Source organism: Pituophis catenifer, unplaced genomic scaffold, assembly GCF_029215685.1.
Source record: "Pituophis catenifer annectens isolate HBS135680 unplaced genomic scaffold, rPitCat1.0.hap2 SCAF_7, whole genome shotgun sequence".
Taxonomy (NCBI): Eukaryota; Metazoa; Chordata; class Lepidosauria; order Squamata; family Colubridae; genus Pituophis; species Pituophis catenifer.
The window spans coordinates 74,547,027-74,568,665 of record NW_027256887.1 but is presented as its reverse complement, the minus strand read 5'-3'; the positions used below and the strand labels follow the sequence as shown (position 1 = coordinate 74,568,665).

Here is a 21,639-nt window from a genome sequence, read left to right as displayed (position 1 = left end):
TCTTTAATACCATGTTGAGAAATATAAATTTGCCATTAAGAAATTTTTGTATAGTTACCAAAACTATATTATATTCCCTAAACTGTTGTTCTGTAAATGCTCGGGGAATTCTGGAAGTTATCATCCAAAACATACTTGGAGGATACTATGTTGGAGACAACTAGAATATTATGAGTTATTAAATTTGATTTCCAGAACTACTTCACGTTATATGATGCTCTTCAAATTAAAGCTTAATTCTCACAACTTTTGACCATGAAAACAGAAACTGAACTGTTTACTCCAAATTACTACAACCCATTGGCTTACATAACAGAATGCCTAAAAACCCATAGATAGAATTGCAATGTTATATGTATTTACATTTTATCATGAATGTATACTGGCTGCTTACTCACTCAACTAACCATAGCTGCTTAAATATTATATTATACAATAGGAAATATATTTTGTAAGGATGTATTGCTCTTACTTCCAAGAAAAGACACATCTTTAAAAATGTGTTTTTATTTAGTGTAGAAAACCAAGTTACCAATCTGTCAACTATATTGTTAATCAGCACTAACTGAATTGGTGCATTTTGGCAACTACAAGATTGTTTTCAGACTCTGCTTCTTTCTCATTTTTCTCAGTTTTTCTCAATTCCCTTCTTCTGAAGTATTTTTTACCACGTGTTCTACCTCGAGCTCTACCTGCTGAGCAGTTTTCTTCCTGTCTGTTTTCTTGCCTGTAACCTAAAACATAGAAGCTTTAAGGATTTTATATAAAGTTGATATGGCTAAACTGGAATTAAATATTTTCTTCAATAGCCTGAAAATAAGGACTGTTTTATAGTCTCCAATACAGATGGGCAAAATGTTCTGTGCCTGCAATCGCTGATTTCAGGTTGTCTGAATCCAAATGGATCCTTTTTAAGTGTTTGCATTCAAACATTGAATAAAATGGCTCAATTTGTTCCAGGCACAGAACAAAATGTAGATGTCAATCTGGGCAGAAGTGGTTCAGAGGAAGAGAAGAGCAGAAAAAGTTAAGAACATCAGTCATCCCTGTTGAGGAAACGTGGGGATGGACATTTTCCTTCCTGCTCTAATGAAAAGAACCTTTGCAAAAGTTTTAAATTCCCAGCAGTTATTAACTGTTCAAAATTAGCACCTATGTATGCAATTACTGTAAATTGTTAACAGCACTGAATGGGTAGTGATTCCTTCAGAAGCACCTCAGATTCCTTTCCAGGCATATATCAGATAAAAGTGCCTAAGAACATGAAGTCTGTACTTGACTGTTTAGGCAACAATACACGTAAATCCATAGTGTGCTGGAATGATTAATCATAGTGGAATGCAACCTGAGCACTGCAGCATGACTTAACAGAGACTAACATTTTAAATCATGTTAAAAGTAAAAGTAAACTTACCTCTTGAATTAGTTCGGCCACTATTAATACCTCCTCGCTTATAGTTTGGTTGGTAATTCATATCCTAGAAAATAAATATTTAGTGTTTAGTGAATTTAGTGAAGGGCAACAACATCATTCTTACCGTCACTTGAATTTTTCATGTCATGATTAGTGGGATAGTAGAGTGGGAGGGAACTGTGCTATGTCCTGCATCAAACGTTTGTTGATACCTGGCAAATATCTGGAATCCAATATCCTCAATTAGCACTAGTTTAATTAGGATATATCATATGCCTGTAAATGTTAAACTACAGCCAATTCTTGCTCTGATTTTCCAGCATACGTAACTGATGGGGTTATTTTCAAATATATTATTCATAAGAAAGACTGTCTGATATTCAAATAGGCAAAGTGAACAAATTTCAGAGATATAAACCCCAAATTAAAATTTATCAATAGGTTATGACATACAAACCAGATGTAAACTATGATATATTAATCATTATTTATTTATGCTCCATTTATTTGCTCTAGATAGCACTTACTGTTAGCCATACTAAATTACTAGCCACAGCATGCTGTCAGGTTTTATGAAGCATCCCTCATGTCGAATTAATGCTTGATTTTGACTTTTGCACAGAACATAGGATGCCAAATTATAGTAAAGCGATCTGTAACAAAGCATGTCAAGTCATTACCCTCTGAGAATACTGCACTGAAGAGTAATCTCTGCCAGGAAGCTGTAATTGGCTATAGGTTCCATTAGGGATTGAAGGTGATCCTCTGTAAGGTTCAAAACCTGCTGGAATAAAACATTGTTTGGTGTGTGAAACAGTTCATATTTCCATTAAATACTAAAAATGTGTCTTTCTCTACTGGTGTATTAAAAGAACTGTAATACTCCGCACCAGGAGTGAAATACTCCCGGTTCGGACTGGATCGCCTGATCCGGTAGCGATGGCAGCGGGTGGTTCGGAAAACCGGTAGCGAAAATCCCTGCGTCCCTCCCCCATGCCCAGCTGAGTCCCGTGATCATCAGAGGCTTTTTTTTTTTAACTTTTAAAAGCATTTTTTCTACAACCTCTTCGGCCAAAAAATGCATTTAAAAGTTAAAAAAAAAAAGCCTCTGATGATGGTGCGGCTCAGCTGGGATCTTCAGAGGCTTTTAAAAGCATTTTTTTCTGCAACCTCTTCGGCGTAAGAGGTTGTAGGGAAAAAATGTTTTTAAAAGCCTCTGACGATCCCAGCTGAGTTACCTAATCGGCAGAGCCTTTTAAAAGCATTTTTTAAGAACCCCTTGACCAAAGAGGTTGTAGAAAAAATGCTTTTAAAAGTAAAAAAAAAAAGTTGGCCATGCCCACCCAGTCACATTACATCCCCCCACCATGCCACGCCCACAGAACCGGTAGTAACAAATTTTACATTTCACCACTGCTCTGCACCTTGTGTCATAAAAAAGGAACAGACCCAATTTGTTGTCCAAGAGGAAGTGAGCAAAATTTTGAATATTCAGTAACTTATCTATCTTTATATAATAACCATGCATAAAAAGATAGTCAACTCTTCCAAGGACAGGGAAGTCAATGTCTAAGATGCTCTTTAGCAACCAGCATCCTTAGCATTTCACTTTGGTATCTGACTTCAAAATTTGAGCATGCTAGACTGGGTCCTTTTTATGTGATTAAATTGATAATTCAAATATTCTTTGAAGAATATTTCTTCAAGAATCCAGGTATTTGATACATATTTTTTTTTGCTTTATCCTTCTTCTGAGATGGGTGGCCATATACGATAGAGAGAAAAAGATTGGGGGGCGAGATGATAGATAGATAGATAGATAGATAGATAGATAGATAGATAGATAGATAGATAGATATCAGTTGTGATGGAAGGAGTTTTGGCAACACAGAGCTTTCCCAGATTAAGAGACTGCGATCCTGAGTTGAGTTGGGGCAGGAGGAAGGTTCAGGGTGGGTTTACTCTGGAATCTCTCAAGATATATCTAGTAGGTTAGAAGATTATAGTTTTAGTTTGGCAAGATTCTGTCCATTAAGTGTAAGCAAATGAAGGATTGGATTGGGTTGGATTTTGTTGTCATCCTTGATCTTGGACCTGAAACCAGGGGATACTCTGATCATAAATACTACCCATTCAGTGCAAGTTGTAAGTTGAAAAAAATCCTAAATGTGTGGTTGCTAAACACATATATAGGCCAAAAGCTTGCTGGAATAGTACAGGCTTGTGAATAAGATTTGAAAACACCCATACTTCTGGGAGGTGAGATTAGGTTCATCACTAAGAATCTGTCACCCGGATTACACTGAGTGAATTCAGATCTAGAGAGATGCATAATAATGATATGCATAATGATATGTATATCCATAATCTGCAGCCTATTAGGGTGCAGCCTCCTATATTCCCCCTATCTATTGGTTGTCAGCAAGAATTCCAAATCACCACTATATATCTATGAGACTCTCATAGGTGAGAATATATGCATGCATGAGGTGGTGGATGAAAGTCTCAATATACATGGGAGAACATGAGCGCATGGGAGAATAATTTGTTGCTCGCACATTTATTGAGTTATTTTAAATCTGAGCATCAGTGTAAATGCATAAGAAGAGAGTCACTCTGAGGGTATACAGGTGAAACTCGAAAAATTAGAATATAGTGCAAAAGTTCATTTATTTCAATAATGCAACTTAAAAGGTGAAACTAATATGAGATAGACTCATTACATGCAAAGCGAAATAGTTCAAGCCTTGATTTGTCATAATTTTGATGATTATGGCTTACAGCTCATGAAAACCCCAAATTCACAATCTCAGAAAATTAGAATATTACATGAAATCAATAAAACAAGGATTGTACATTGAACAATATCGGACCTCTGAAAAGTATAAGCATGCATATGTACTCAGTACTTGGTTTGGGCCCCTTTTCCATCAATTACTGCCTCAATTACGCCCAATTACTGTGGCATGGATGCTATCAGCCTGTGGCACTGCTGAGGTGTTATGGAAGACCAGGATGCTTCAATAGCGGCCTTCAGCTCTTCTGCATTGTTCGGTCTCATGTCTCTCATCTTTCTCTTGACAATGCCCCATAGATTCTCTATTAGGTTCAGGTCAGGCGAGTTTGCTGGCCAATCAAGCACAGTAATCCCATGATCATTGAACCAGGTTTTGGTACTTTTGGCAGTGTGGGCAGGTGCCAAGTCCTGCTGGAAAATGAAGTCAGCATCCCCATAAAGCTCGTCTGTGGAAGGAAGCATGAAGTGCTCCAATATCTCCTGGTAGACGGCTGCGTTGACCCTGGACTTAATGAAGCACAGTGGACCAACACCAGCAGATGAAATGGCTCCCCAAATCAACACAGAGTGTGGAAACTTCACACTGGACTTCAAGCATCTTGCAGTGTGTGCCTCTCCATTCTTCCTCCAGACTCTGAGTCCTTGATTTCCAAATGAGATGCAAAAGTTGCTCTCATCAGAAAAGAGGACTTTGGACTACTGAGCAACAGACCGGTTCTTTTTTTCTTTAGCCCAAGTAAGACGCTTCTGATGCTGTTTGTTGTTCAGGAGTGGCTTGACAAGAGGAATATGACATTTGAAGCCCATGTCCAGGATCCGTCTGTGTGTGGTGCCTCTTGATGCACTGACTCCAGCCTCAGTCCACTCCTTGTAACAGTCCCCAACACTTTTGAATGGCCTTTTCCTGACAATCCTCTCCAGGCTGCGGTCATCCCTGCTGCTTGTGCACCTTTTTCTTCCACACTTTTCCCTTCCACATAACTTTCTATTAATGTGCTTTGATACAGCACTTTGGGAACATCCAACTTCTTTTGCAATTACCTTTTGAGGCTTTCCCTCCTTATGGAGGGTGTCAATGATGGTTTTCTGCACAACTGTCAGGTCAGCAGTCTTTCCCATGATTGTGATTCCTACTGAACCAGACTGAGAGACCATTTAAAGGCTCAGGAACCTTTTGCAGGTGTTTTGGCTTAATTAGCTGAGTAGAGTGGGACACTTTGAGCCTAGAATATTGAACCTTTTCACAATATTCTAATTTTCTGAGATTGTGAATTTGGGGTTTTCATGAGCTGTAAGCCATAATCATCAAAAGTATGACAAATCAAGGCTTAACCTATCTCGCTTTGCATATAATGAGTCTACCTCATGTATTAGTTTCACCTTTTAAGTTGCATTACTGAAATAAATGAACTTTTGCACGATATTCTAATTTTTTGTTTCACCTGTACTTAACTGTCAAATAATTGACATACAATTGACACCTGAAACAATATTTATATATTGTGTTATATATAACCTAATTCAAGTATGTATGTCATGCCCCTTTCCGCAGTGTGCCCTTGACATGCTATTCAGAGTGGTACCGTTTCCCTGAAAATAAGACCCAACCAGAAAACAAGTGCTAGCATGACTTTTCAGAATGCTTATAATATAAGCCCTACCCCCCCCAAAATAAGCCACAGTTAAGACTGTCAGTCAGATGGGTGCATTTAGTACCGTATTTTCCCCAAAATAAGACCTAACCAGAAAATAAGCCCTAATGCATCTTTTGGAGCAAAAATTAATATAAGATCCGGTCTTATTTTCGGGAAAACATGGTATTGTCCTTGGTCCAATAAGAATTGTATTTCATATTCTACAATGTTAAGTCCATAGAATCTCAATTACAGTTAATGATCATTCTTTCAGGATTCATTTCTGAATAGGGTTAGAAATAGGTCTGCATCAAAACATACATCAACATTTTCATAGAACTGGAACTTACCTTTATATCCACCAGGAGAGCGATAGGAATTATTCATCGATCTTACACCCCTGAGAGAACCTCTGATAGATCCACGGTTTCCAATAAAAGGCTGTGATGGTCTAGGAAAAGTGGCTGTCTGTGCTGCATAAAAAGTGAGGGTACCATTGCTGACAGGAACAGCTCCCTCAGCCTGGCAAGTACCTGCTTAAAATAAGAAGTACACATCTTACATACGCCTGTAAGCTACTGCAAAGGAAAAGGATGTGATTCCTGACCTTTTCCCTCAACCTTTATTATTCATTATTTGCACTCTGCTTGTAACGTACAGGAATATCACCTTGTTACTGTTAATAACCGTTTAAAAATAGATGAATTTGTTGAATTTAAGACTTCATTAAGTAGTTGGAACTTAACATAAACTATCCAGTCTTAGCAGTGTTAAGACAGACAATGATAAGTTTAAATGTACTTAACACTTCTTGCTACGAAACAAAACAATATATTAAAATAAGACATTAAGAAAACAAATTTGGCAATTTAAGTTTTCTTGCCATTCATCTCGTCAAAATGGGTATGATCCACTCTCTATTTGTTACTAATTACTAAAGAACTAATTCAACATTCTATTTCCTTACAGTAGAAAAGAGTACAAGGTACTCAAAAGCAACATTCATCTCAGAAGTGGGCATTTCCATTTGGAAACATGCAAAAGCTGTCCAGAACATTTACCTCCCAAAAGAGAATATTCTACTATAGGTTCCCAACTAATGGAATGGAGAAAATGGACACTTTTATAGTTTTGCAACAAAGTTACTAATCTCTCTCCTTGCCCATATAATCATAGCAGACAAAATCAAAACCTTTCATTGGAATGCATGGTCTGCAAAAAGTAAAATCCCAGCATGGGGTGGGAGTGTGGGGGAAAAATGTAGAAATGATAAAAAGAAGATGCCATGGTAGGTTAAGATTGCTATACAGTAAAAACTCTGACATGTCTCCAATTATACTCCCACGGGAAGTGAGATTACAGGGAAGGAGGTGGAAGCTGAACATTTTCTAGCATTTTAGATGTAGGTGGAGATTGGAGGACATAAGGGAGGACTGAAAAAATCAGAACAGTCTGGCCAGGTTGGATGAATCAGCTGAGAAATAAACCTCCTTCAAGAAGTCAAATCAAATGAAAACAATTTACAGTTCTGTAATAGAAATGCTTCCAATTTTCAGTGGTCATTATGTTTACCCTCTTGATATTATTAAAATTTTAATTAAAATTATTAAAATTATTTTCATGGAAGATATATACCAGTGTGTGTGTGTGTTTGAATAATTTGTTGCTTGCACATTTATTAAATTATTTTAAATCTTAGCATCAGTGTAAATGCATGGAAAGAGAGTCACCCTGAGGGTATACTTAATTGTCAAATAATTGACATATATTTGACACCTGAAACAATATTTATATATTGTGTTATATATAATCTAATTCAAATATGTACGTTGTGCCCCTTTCTGCAGTGTGCCCTTGACATGCTATTCAGAGTGATACCGTTTCCCCAAAAATAAGACCCAACTGGAAAATAAGGCTTAGCATGATTTTTCAAGATGCTCATAATATAATCCCTACCCCAAAAATAAGCCTCAGTTAAGATTGTCAACCAGATGGGAGGCGTTTAGTACTGTATTTTCCCCAAAATAAGACCTAACCAGAAAATAAGCCATAATGTGTCTTTTGGAGCAAAAATTAATTTAAGACCCGGCCTTATTTTGGTGAAAACACGGTGTATGTATGTATGTATGTATGTATGTATGTATGTATGTATGTACGTACCGTGTTTCCCCGAAAATAAGACCCTGTCTTATATATTTTTTAACGCTGAAATAAGCGCTTGGCCTTATTGCCATGCGCTCAAAAGCCCGATTGGGCTTATTATCAGGAGATGTCTTATTTTGGGGGGAAACAGGGTAGGTATGTATATGTATACACATACATACATACATACATACACACACACACACACACACACACACACACACACACACACACACCCCTTAGATGATCATGGGACTTTCCACTATTGGGGTGAAAAAAAGTATGGTCAGCTTAAAATTTAACATTCATTCTGGTCACATCAGACTGCACTACCTTTTCAAAGGATGGCTCCATGAGTAAAAGGTTTTCTAATAGAACTAAAAAACCAAATATGACGACTTAAGTTTTTCTGTCATTTTTAAAGTAATGTGCGTTAAATATTATGGAATGTTCAAAATGAGTTTAGAATCATCTCTGGCATTATCAGTTCAGTTACTGATTTGCACTGAAATTCTTACCATTTGAAAGAGACTCTTGTGAAAAAGTTGCTTGTTCCGCATTTTGTGTGGATGGTAATTTACATGGGGGTGGCGTCTGTGTGCTGGCTGTCGAAAAATTCTGATTGTATCCTGTGGAATGCAGAGAATTCTCTTTCGCATCCTGCTCTCTACGAGGTGGCAAAGGTGCATTCACTTTGAACACCTACAAAAGAAGACATGTTATGAACTATGTTGGCCTAAAGCAGCAGCTTTTAGTGCTCCAAATCAAACAGATATAATTCATAGGGGAAATTGAAATGTTAATAATTTGCTATGGAGAAATGAAAAAGAGATTTTATAACTTCCAGAAAGTCTCATGTCTAGCTTGCACATTTTTTTCTTTGCAATGTTTAATTTCATCTAGGGTTATATGTTGGGATTTCTAATTTACTAACGTTCTAATTTCTAAAATGAAACATTGTGAAAAATAGATTACAAGTAGTTCCTGACTTATGATCATAATTGAGCCCAGAATTATGGTTGTACATTGCGGAGGTCATTAAGCAGGTTATTACACAACTGTGGCCGATTTTACTTTTTTTCTGGCAGTCATTAAATGAACATGGTCATTAAACAAATTCATTATACCCAATCGATGGTTTTGGCCAGAAATTGGAAGTAATAATTGAAACTGGGGGGGCGGGGGGGAGGGAGCCAAAAATCAGTCATGTGACCGCAAGATGCTGCAAATGGCTATAAATTCAAGCCAGTAAGGGGGGAACACCATAACTTTGAATGGCTGTTAAGCAAAGATTATCTGAAATGTCTATTCAACAAATGTGGTTTTGTTGTCTTATATCTTATATAAAGACCATCTGTTCTTTGTAAAAGAGCTGCCAAAAACAAAAAATGTGTCCAATATTTTGTTATGTTGTCAAACATCTAATTACATTATACTTACAGTCTGCATAGCCTGAAAAGGAGGTGCTTTTACATTAACAGCACTGCTACTTGATGGAGGAGATTGAAAAACGTTCCCCTGATGTACTGGTGACACGGTACTTCTTGAGGGTGTCAGTGGTGTCTGTGATTCACTTGAAAGTGGAGTAGGAACCTTGACGAGAGGAAGCAGAGTGAAACAGGTTAGGTTGTTAAAACTCTAAATCAGGGGTGTCAAACTCGAGGTGTCACGTCATCACATGACATATCTCGACTTTTCCCCCATTCGCTAAAACGGGGATGGGCATGGCCAGATTGTAGCGCATCTGGCCCACGGGCTGTAAATTTGACACCCCTGCTCTAAATGATCAAACATTAGCAGTTTCTGCAAGCCAACAGTTATATTTATCTTCAATAACCTACATTATTCTAAATATTTGGAAGGATTCTCTGAAACAAAGATATGTAAAAGTAAAAAGAGCAAAAAAGAGCAGTTTTTCTCTCAATTCCTATTCTTAATGTATTGTTTTTTAAGCAGAATAATTACAGTCTTTTATGACATAAACTGCTCAGTAATTTCTTGAGTTATGTTACACAAAGATCACAAGTAATCCTCAACTTACAACTATTTGTTCAGTGAAGTTACTACAGCACTGAAAAAGCCTGACTTACAACTAGTCCTCACATTTACGATCATCACAACATCCTCCCAGTCACATGATCAAAATTTGGCCACTTGGCAACTAGCATGTTATAATGGTTGCAGCATCCCAGAATCATGTGATCATCATCTGCAACCTTCCCAGCCAGCTTCTAAGAAGCAGTCAATGGAGTAAGTTGAATTCACTTAAAGAGGGTATGATTCACTTAACTGTTGCAAAAGAGGTAGTAAAATTGGGTGCAACTCACTTAACAACCACCTTACCTAGTAATGGAAATTTTGGTCCCAATTGTGGCCATAGGTTGAGGACTAGCTGTATTGGAAATTGAAATTATGAAGAGAAGAATATGGAACAGAAGTCTGGAGAAACCATTTTAAAGGTGTTAAGTTGCACTCAGTGGCCAAGCTAAATATGGTCTTCCTTAAAAGATTGATGGAGGTAATTTCTAGAGAAGCTCATTTCAAGATATAACCAAGGTAGAATGGATTCGACCAGAAGTGTTGCGGCGAGACAGACAGGGAATAGCGGGCTCTGATGAGCCTTGCAAAATCCCGGGCTGACAAACAGCTGTCGAGGGGTCTTCGGACCAGATCTGTCCTGTAGGGACGGAGAAGAAGGAGAGGCACCTCAAATGACCAAGAGGAACAGGCAAGTTCCTCGGAGGTTGGAGGAAACTCTTCAGCTCGGTGGCGGGGGCCATTGCAGCAGTCATAAAGCTGGGCCAACCGGACCAAGTTTTGAGCAGGAGCGGTGATTTGAACAGAGTATTGATGCCGGGTGAGTGATTGCCACTCATAGGCAAAAAAGAAATATTTTTAAATTGTTAAAAGGTGCCCCAGCGAAATAACAGCAGCTAATGGGCGTGGGAGAAATAAAGAGCCTTGATAGTACAGGGGTTTAGTGCACCCTGTTATTAACACAGCTGCCTGCAATTTCTGCTGGTTCGAATCTCTCCAAGGCTCAAGGTTGACTCAGCCTTCCATCCTTTCTAAGGTAGATGAAATGAGGACCCAGTTTGTGGGGGCAATAAGCTGACTTTGTATAAAATATACAAAAGAATGAAGGCTATTGCTTAACGCATTGTAAGCCGCCCTGAGTCTCCGGAGAAGGGCGGCATATAAATCAAATTAAAAAAAAAAAAAAAAAGGAAGAAGAATAAAGCGGAGATTTAAAGTGGCAAAGCAAGGTAGAATTTTGTACAATCTCCATATGGTTCCTCTGAGGTAAGTTGAAAGAAATCCAAAAAGATTCTGTTCTTACATTGTGCTCTGCTATAATAATCAGTAGCTTTTTGCCTCTGTTAGTACATTTTACAATGTAAATTTTAGAATTCTGCCACATTCACAATAACAATATTTTATTTACTTCTCTGAAAGTAAAGTCAAAGCAAATATACAAAAGAATTCCACATTGTTTCCACACTATTGTAGCATAAAAAAACCTACAGTAACATAGAAAAATGAGGTAGCTAAGTATGCAAATAGAATTTGCTTTATGTATAGCTTTTGAGAAACTTGTTTAAAAATCAAGATATGTAAAATTCATAGTTTAGGCTTTTGCAAACCAGTATTCTCAAAACAGGCAATGAACATTCTGACTACACATATAAAAATAAGATCAATAAAGAATATTTGTAGCTCAGGGTTGAAATGAGGGGTCCGTGGTGGTCTCTCGGCTTGGTTGTTTTCTTGCAGATATTTCATTATCCATTTCTAGATAAGGTCATCAGTGCACCGAACTCAGAGAGCACCAAGGACCCCTCAGAAATAAAATCAAATTAATAAATAGCTAAGCTTCTTACTAAATCATTTATTGAACAAGACAATAAGAATCCTATCTAGTTCTACCTCTAGTAAGAACATTTTACAATTGAAAAAAAGCAAAGAATGGGCAAAAAAGGCAAAGTTCAGTTTGTTTTAGTGAACTGGGTTTTTTTTTATATTACAGATGATAGATACTCTGAGGGCTTCTCCTTTAAGGACAAAAAGAACCACAAAATGGATTTTCATTTACTTCTCTTAGAGCCCCCTTCTTTAACTACCGTATTTTTCTGAGTATAAGATGCACCTTTCCTCCCCCAAAAAGAGGGTGGGTCTTATGTAGCCCCGCCCAGCTTCTCAAATGGAGGTTTCAGAGGCTGAAAAAAGCATTAGAAATGAAGCTTCAGAAAAAAAGCCTCCAAACAGAGCTTCAGAAAAAAAACCCTCCAAAACAGAGCTTCAGAGGCTTTTTTTCTGAAGTTCTGTTTCGGAGGCTTTCAGACGCAGAAAAAAAAGTTTTTTCTGAAACAGCGTTTCAGAAGTTTCAGAGGCAGAAAAAAAAGGCACAGAGCTCACAACCAACAAACCTGTTACTAAAATTCACCTCCGGGAACAGCTGATTGGGGGTATTCCAGGAGGCCGATCCACCCGTCAATCAGTTTTTTTCCTATTTTCCTCCTCAAAAACTTATATTCTGGTGTGTCTTATACTCTGGTGTGTCTTATACTCCGAAAAATACAGTATATAGGCTGGGAACTCTGGAAATGCTAATCATGTCACATTCAGAAAACAGGAAATTTGCAGAATTCATACCAAGAAATCAGTGCAGCAAAAAATTATCCTGCAGAACGAGATCAATATTTAAAGAAAGGAACACTAATATTGTATTGGGGACATCATACGAAGTATATTGCACAATACAGATAGAATGTAAATGGGGCTCTGGAAAAGAGGTACAGGGTGTTTCCATACTTGACTGTTTCTTGTTTTCCTGGCAAAGGTGTATTGATACTATTGAACTACTGAACATTAACCAGCCCCCCTCCCCCAATCACCCATCTATTACAGGCATAAGGCCGCATACTTCTTTCTCAAAAGCTATTACAGGTTGGTGGAGCTCTGCAAAAGCAATTCCCTGATTGAAGGTGGGAAATACCATAAATTAGCATCAAGAGAATCAAAAACAGGGAGGAGAATTAGTAAAGCTGTCTTACTTGTGGTGAATGAAGTTCAGTTTCTGATCCAGACAAGGTATTATCAGAAATCAAGGAAGTGTTTGATCCATGCAAAGTCACGGGAGAAGAAGCGCTCTGACAATAAAAGTTGACACAAGACCATTAAAGGAGATCTTTAAAAGTATAATTTGAAATACATTATGACATTTGCTTCATCATTAAATGTTCACTTAAGACATTATTCTATGATTTTTTTAAAAAAAAATAATGTTGTAAGCTGCCTGGAATCATCTATGTATTCATGGCTATATGAATTTGTTTAATAATAATCATTTTAAAAAATCAACATTTGCCCATCCCAGGTCCTTGGGAAGGACTTGATAGCTGGATAAAAATGCCAATTCCAGTTTGAACATCTGGCTGACTATGCAATGAACCATAATAGTAATGATAACTGAAGATACTGGGTTTCGGCAAAGGCTTATATTTTATCAGTGAGAAGGCTACACAAAGATGAACTTGGTTGCCTGTTGAATGTTGTTATGCAAGCCATAGTCTTTCTTCCTTTCTTAATGTTATCCTCAATTATGTATAAGATAGCAGATAACTGAAGGCAACTTCTTTGGAAAGAATGACTTTTGCTCTGCCAAATCATGGAAAACATTCCATCATTGATAACTAGATTAAATGAGGAAAAAAATTTAAAAAATGTCTAACTGTCCAACTTTCCAATGATTCTGCTTTGAATGTTGGGAGGCCTAATTTAGTTTCTCCCTGGTGTGCCATATAATAAGTAGCATTAAACAGGAACAGGTGTTTTGGGAAAAAAAAACCCTCCAAATTCCATTTATTCATGTCTCTTTTGGAATCAGACTAGTTTAGAAGATTAGACATTTTTCACAGGAGGACAAACCCTAATACTAACTTCAGAAAATACAGGGAGTCTTCAATTTATGACTTCAAAATTTCTGTTGCTCAGCGAGACTTTGTTAAATCAGGATACATTTAGTTCAATATAGTGTTCTGATCACCATTATACTGAATCCCACAAATAGAACATGATGGAATGTAGTAATCTTCCCACTGAAATTCTCCCAACAGCTGGGAGTCAGGCATACTGTCCCTGATAGTACACATTATACAGGTAGTCCTCAACTTATGACCATAATTGAACCCAAAATTTCAGTCGTTTTGCCCCATTTTACGACCTTTGTTGCCATACTTTATAAGTGAATTGTTAAGTTAGTAACACAGTTGTTAAGTGAATTTGGCTTCCCCATTGACTTTGCTTGTCAGAAGGTTGCAAAAATGATCACGTGACCAGTGTCACAGGACACTGAAACCATCATAAATGAGCCAAGTGACTATGGGGATACCACAATAGCCATAAGTGTGAAAAATGGTCATAAGTCACTTTTTCAGTTCCATTGTAACTCTGAATGGTTAGCTAAACAAACCGCTGTAGATTGAGGACTACCTGTAGCAAGGATCCAAATAAGCCAATTTTTTTCCCCCTTATTGTCCTTCAAGGGAATGCTACTTTTTCCTGACACAGAAAAGTAAATTTAGCCGTTACATAATGGAAAAATAAAAATAAATTTTGAATCAAATAAACCATATAATAATATATTTAAAAGTTGACATCTTTCTTCACAAATGACAACTTTCAATTTTACCTGTATTGATTGTTCAGGGAAGTCATTTTGGCTTGAAAGTTGTTCATTAGAAGCTAAAAAAATAAGAAGTTGGTTATAACTGTTTCCAATAATTTAAGAAAACAGTCAGTTCGATAGTCACCTGTATTAGGTAACACAGTATTACCATTTCTAGATTTATAAAGGCTGACAGCTATAATTATATTTAGCATTATTGATTTGCATCTGAATAGCTAGTTGAGACTAAACAAGGATAGAGTTTTAAAGTCTTCAATTTGAAATCAAAATTAGATATAACTCCAAATGCTTCATTAAATAAACAATAAAAATACTGCAGTATTTTTTTACACACCACATTACCTCCTCAATATGTTGATATAATTTAGATACAGCTTTGATACATTCTTTATCTCAATTAATGTTGAAATAGAAATGTTGGGCAAAGATTCAAAATTAAAGTTTTCATACAAACTCTTTTTATTTATAAAGTCAGACATTCAAATAAGTCACTTTGTTTGCCATAAACACAATCAACTAGTTAAAATTAGAATATGAACGCTAAGCAACTGTTTTGTTATTTATTTTATTGTTTTATTTCCTTATAATATATGTATTTTTATTCATTTAAATGTATTAAATAGAATTACCAGAAGAATCAACAGAAGAGGCTTGTGATGAACAGCCAGCACTTTGTGAAGGTTTATCAAAATCCAGAAGTGATTCCTTAAAGACAAATGTGTTACTCTTTTGGATATACATGTGTGTATAAAAATATACACACTTTCACACATTTATATACACAGCTAAAAGATCCAAAAAGCAAAATGCAAATATAATCTAGAAGTGTTATCATTAGTTTAACAATGAAATAAATGGGTAAATATTAATTAAGACTAATTAATATCTTACTGAACACCTTGTTTTTATCACCATAAAGCTGACTATTGCCACGATAATTTCAGGATCCTAATTTATAAGTAAAAATTTAACATACTGAGGAATATTTCTCCCTGGTCTTGATTTTAAAATAGGCCAGATATGCTGAAAATTCACAATGCAAAAAATATATAATTCACCTTTTCAAGATCATTGACGTTTCAGGGCCAATATCTTTTGAGAGATGGAAAATTTCAGAATCTACCTTTTAGTGTATTTGATGTATTCACAGATATGGCCTCAAAATTTTGATACTGAAGTCATTCTTCCTTTATATTCCTACCTTTCCTGGTTCATCATTAATTCCAGTAGTTCCCATGCTATTATATTAACCAATAAACCTACCTGCATGAAGTTGTAAGTCCCCTGAATTTGAGTCATCAAATCTTGCAGTTTTTCTTTTCTGAGTACTGGATCCTTTGGAAGGCTAGAAGTAGAGCAAAACTCTGCAGCTGTTTGGTGCACAGGCTTAGCTACCTAATACGACAGAAAAAGGCAAGCAGTGGGGAAGAGCATATAATTGCACAGAGCACTCAGCTCTTTTCAGATTGCTTAAATCAGGCTTCCTCTACTCTTTGCCATTATATTTCCCTTATAGTGTAATTTAAATGTATACACCCCCTTCTAAAAATCCAAACAAGCAAATCTGAGCCATTTTATCTGTTAGAGGCCTAGAACAGCCCTCATAGTGACTCAGTCTTCAGGTTCTTCCTTACCTAGGAGGAAGCTGGCCACCCAAAAGAGGGCCACTGATCAGCTACCATAGATGCAATGAGAGCAGAAAAGCAAAGCCATTTTGCTGCTCTTACTCTATAAGAGAAGTCAAGTCCTAATAAAGGCTATAACAGAGTTGGCACAAAACACTAAATCAAAGCAAAACAAACCAGATTAAGGCTCAGCGTAATATAAGAAGTTAACCACTGTTTATTATATTAAAATGAGCTTTTTAAACATTTTTCAGTGTCTGTCTACTTGAGCTCATATTATTTCAAAATTCTCAAGGGCTATGAATAATATACATAATTAAATATAAAGCTGTTTCAAAGGCAGTAAGTTGATTTTTATACAAAACGATTTTTACCTAGTCAACAATTTGAACCTGGAATATGTAATCATTTAAAGGTGCTGACCCTCCTGGTCTTCCATAAGATCCTAAAGCCATGATGGTGAAACTATGGCACGTGTGCCTGAAGTGGCACGCGGAGCCATGTCGCCTGGCACATGTGGCGTCACCTGTTCCTTTTCTGGTGCGCACACGACGATCAGCTGGCCTTTTTGCTTGCGGCAGTGCTGGAAACTGGAAGAGCTTCTGTTTTCTTGCATGAGCATGCGCGCCAGCCAGCTGATCGTTGCAAGTGCATGCGTATCAGAAACCCAGAAGACAAGCTGGAAGACGTTCATTTTCAGGCGCACGCATGCGCCATTGGCAGCTCTGGCTTAAAGACATGGCTCTGCCAGTTATTTTGAGGCTCCCATGGGGGGAGTATCACAGTAGAGGTAGTTCTCTCTCTATGACACTGGTTACTTTCTTAAAAAGGCTAAAGCAGAATACTGCATTTTATGCAGAAGTATAACATCTACTCATAGAAATATTTTAAATACTCCAAAATATTGTAATAATCTGACTAGCACACCTGCATGACGTTTTGGATATTCCTGGGTAATTTACATGATTCTCCAATTGACTGAAAGCTCCCTTTTTTCTTTGACGCATCAATGCTGTGTTCATTTACTCCACCAGTCTTTCCACCCTATGCAAGCCAAAAAAAAAAAAAAATCTATTTATTAGAACCCAATTCAGCAACAAGTTTTGAAAGCCAAGATTTCCTTCTGCTAAAAACCAAAGTATGTCAAGTGCTTATTTTGTTCTGTGAACCTCAATAATTTTGTTTTTACATAGGATGCCCAGACATCATTTTATTTCTACTTCTACTTCAACAACTTTCATGCAAATGCACAGAGAAAACAATGTTATGAACACCATGCAAGATTAGTTTGCTTTTACAAACTCCATCACCGTATATTTTTACTTTACCCACTTTTTTCACATCTGATTCAAGCTTTGATCTGCATTCTCGTCTCTAAATTAAAAAGCATGCAAAATATTTGACCAAACTTACAATAGTTCTAATAGAAAAAGTTCTAATTTCAATGCATATCAACAGGTGTAAAATCAGCTTACTGTATTTTGAAATATTCAGTAAGAATGAGAAACAAACAAGTTATCTATATTTTCCCCCCTTTATAAATACTTTAAATTATTATTTACTAAAACATTTATATGGCTGCCTAACTCAGACCATATGCCTTTGGACAATGTCCAAAAGAAAAAGAATAAAAAACATCATCAACCCCTAGAGAACAACATGTCTCATTAAAACTTACTAATACACTAAATGGCAATTAGAACTGAAATACTCTATAACCCATGAAATGGGAACTCTTATTCATCTTGACCCCAGGATAAGAGCAAGATACAAATAACTTGCCAAAAGCAAGTTTAAATAATGCATGCCAGATTGCCCTATTCATCCTGGTTTAAATCCCAGATGAGTGAGCTTTATCAGACCGACCTGGCATTCAGAAATACCAGCTGGAGTCCAGAGTTGCTCCAAGCTTGACCATTGGAAAGCAGGAAATAGAGGGGAAGGCAGAACTAGTAAGAGGCATCAGATTGCTGCCAATTTACAAAATTAACCCAAGCACAAGGTTCTACATGCTTCCTGTTTTGATCTGCTATCTTTTAAATGTATTGTTTTTAAAATCTGAATAATATTCTTCTTAAAGCTTTTGATTTTCTTAGTTTCACTGGAACTAAGCTTTTATATGGCAATGTTATCAATGAAATAACCATTTATTATATACCCTCAGCTTTTTTTTTTTTTTTTAAAAAGATGCAATAGTGAAATTATGTTTTCAGTGAGATATATCTTTATGACTGAAATCAATTAAAACTGAATTAAAATATTAGTATTGGCCAAATCTAATAATAGGGGAGGAAAGAAGTGTTCAATATATTTCCTTTCTCGCATATAAGATTGAAAGCCTCTTAAGAAATTATCTGCTTTGTCCTAAGTACATGTCTAAGTACACAAAGATTTGCTCTGTAATTTGAAACCAATTATTTTTAGCGAATGTAATCAATTAGAAATTGTGTAGTTTCACCCTACATACATAACCTTACTTACATAATCATCTCAATACCTATGGTTATCAATAATATTGAAAGTTCCAACATAAAGCCACAATTTCATCTCCTATACATATTTGTTATGAAGCTCCATGTGAATCAAAAGATGCTGTTACAGCTTTTAAATATAAACGCCTGTCTAATTTTTAAATAGAAAACTGCAATTCTTGAAGTTCAAATGTCATGAAAAAGAACCTAAATTTCCACTGTGCATCAGGAAGAAAGAGGGCAGTGGACTAGCATAGAATTTAGGCATGCAACATAAAATAGAAGTTTTCTGCTTTGCCAAAACCAGACCATTATTTGCATTTAGCCATTACATTTAAAGCAAAAATAGTATTCAGGGCAGCTACATTATTAGGGGCATTGGAAGATTAACATAGTATGAAATGTCAGGGTTCCTTCTCTTTAGCCTAGAATCTACATAGAAAAATAACTAAATTATCACTAGTATATTGATTAGTATTTAATAGAAATGGATAATAGGTGTAGAAGCAATTACTTTTCAGTAAGCCAAATCATATGAGCAAAGCACATTAATTTGGATGCTATTGTTTATACCAACTCACTTCTTTCATTTCCCCGTCAAGCTTCTTCAGCTCAGTCTGATCCTTTGGTACAAGATTCCCAACTCCCCAGATCTTAGGAGTATTCTGTAATGGCTGCTGGACCACTTGCTGTGATCTCTCAGATGTTCCCCAAACTTTTGGAGGTTGGGATTTTTGCTCATCCTCTTCTCCTATATGCCCCACCCATGGCTTTTCGGGTTGCTGTTTCTTTTGTTCCATCTCGTCTCGGACACGTGCATCCCAAGGCTTCATGGGTTCTATTTTTTTCAAAGTTTCCATATTAGTTTGAGACACCCAAATTTTTGGCTTTTCCTGGTTTTGTTCCAATCCTCCTTTAGTTTTAGTTACCCAAGGCTTGGGACCTTCTTGCTTTGGTTCCTGCTGTTCTTTCTCTTTTGCTACCCAGGATTTGGAAGAGGCCTGCTCTTCTTTAACTGGAGCCACCCAAGGCTTCGGAACATCAAGCTTATGATCATCAACTTCTTGAAGAGGCGATTCCCAAGGCTGTGAAAGTTCCAGCTTCTTCTTCCCTTCCTGGTTTATAGATTCCAATGATTTCATGGATTCTGGATTTTGCCTTTTCTGTTCCTCTTCTTCGACATCAACCAGCATTTCCCAGGATTTGGGGGGATCACTTTTTGTAGCATGTTCTATTTCCCAGTGTTTAGTTCCTTCAGGCTTGGCAGTACAGTCCACTTCAGGCAAATAGCGCCTATTAAGAAACTGTGTAGTACAGACCGAAACAAAAACGAAACATTTCAGTAGAGTAGCATAAAATTCAGCATAAGCTGTATTAATGTGCACACTAGTTCTCATCAGAGGAGCCAACAGACATCAATCAAAATATACCTTATTGCTAAAGCAACAAGTAAAGACAATAGAATCTCTACTTTGTGGGAGGGCATGTTTTAGGGCCAGTGAGGACATTTCCAAATTTTAGAGGAAATACTTATTAATCCCAAAGTGGATACTGTATATCCAGTCAAAACATGTCCACTTACCAGAAGACAAACTGAAGAGGCTGTTGTCAATCATCCAAACATATCTCCCCCCCCCCCCCAATATACTGCCTTCTCCTTTTGCATTTAGTGGGAACAGTAAGCAAGCGTTTAATGCATTGTAAGCCGCCCTGAGTCTCTGGAGAAGGGCGGCATATAAAAATAAATAAAAATAAAAATAAATAAAAAATATAGCATATTTATTCAGCTCTTCAGTTGTTCCTTATTAAAATTTAAAATTAGTGGTATAAGGAAATGGGAGGTTCAGAAAATGTCTGGTCTCCAATTTGTGAGCCGAATTCAGCCTGCCAATTTAGCCATGCAGCCTTCACCTTTTCAAATGTCATTCTCTTGCAACTGGACTAACTCTTTTGCCTTTTTCACTGGCAAAGGTGACAGACAGATGAGACTGGAAGGAGGGGAGGTGAATAACACATCACTTCAAGATATTCCCGGCTCTCTGAAGCAGTGCCTCCCTGTGAACTGTGTTTATTAGTGAATGGGACTTTTAATTCCATCATCATGTTTTGCTTCATGAGAAGTGGCCAACTAACAAGCTTGTCTTTCAGATTGGCTCGTTTCCCACTCCACTATTATTGCATCTGTAAGAGATTGCCTAATTTAAATATCTGCTCAGAGTTGTCTTCATAAATAAGCTCAGCCTTTAATTCTTACTTCTGACAATTTAGATGCCCTTTTCTGCATTAAGTTAAAGGAACTGATCACTGTTTTAAAAATATTCAAGGAAACATATGAAAGGAATAAAACATGTTTCCTTTTAACATCTTTATTTATTTGTATTCCACCTTTATTATTTTTACAAATAACTCAAGATGCCAAACATATCCAACAAACAGAACTTCCTCCTCCTGTTTTTCCCAAACACCAACTCTGTGAAATAGGTTGAGCTAAGAGAATGCAATTGGCCCAAAGTCACCCAGTTGGCTTTCATGGCTAAAACGGGACTTGAATTCAAGGTCTCTTGCTTTCTAGACTACTGCCTTAACCAATTTACAAACCTTCATTTTGGTCAGCTCAACAATTATAAATTTAATGTAATCTATCACTAAGATATAAAAGCTTAATGGCCAATAAAGAATTCTATTCCTATAAATATATTTATATTTGGTAAATAAGTGTTTTAAAGGTATTAAGAGATTTTTAAAATGCTTAACATAAGACTATATTATTTTAAAAGATATATGAGATAAAATGTGTAAGATTTTAAGATGAAAAATTTTTCTTCTGTTCAAAAACAGAATGTTCAAAAATGTTCAAAAAGAATGATG

At 36.6% G+C, this 21,639-nt stretch overlaps 1 protein-coding gene across 1 annotated transcript in view; it reads right to left on the bottom strand.

Annotated features, from left to right (window-relative positions):
* Positions 1 to 21,639, bottom strand: part of CAPRIN2 (caprin family member 2) — a 36,572-nt gene that overhangs the window by 1,323 nt on the left and 13,610 nt on the right. Inside the window, exons 8-19 of the mRNA XM_070946607.1 lie at positions 19,353 to 20,075; positions 17,633 to 17,674; positions 17,228 to 17,344; positions 15,939 to 16,070; positions 15,305 to 15,380; positions 14,679 to 14,731; positions 13,042 to 13,137; positions 8,506 to 8,689; positions 6,196 to 6,378; positions 2,095 to 2,198; positions 1,415 to 1,478; positions 693 to 734 (exon numbers count right to left, since the gene is read on the bottom strand). Coding sequence (XP_070802708.1) covers positions 693 to 734; positions 1,415 to 1,478; positions 2,095 to 2,198; positions 6,196 to 6,378; positions 8,506 to 8,689; positions 13,042 to 13,137; positions 14,679 to 14,731; positions 15,305 to 15,380; positions 15,939 to 16,070; positions 17,228 to 17,344; positions 17,633 to 17,674; positions 19,353 to 20,075 — 1,816 coding nt within the window. The remainder of the gene's footprint in view (positions 1 to 692; positions 735 to 1,414; positions 1,479 to 2,094; positions 2,199 to 6,195; positions 6,379 to 8,505; positions 8,690 to 13,041; positions 13,138 to 14,678; positions 14,732 to 15,304; positions 15,381 to 15,938; positions 16,071 to 17,227; positions 17,345 to 17,632; positions 17,675 to 19,352; positions 20,076 to 21,639) is intronic.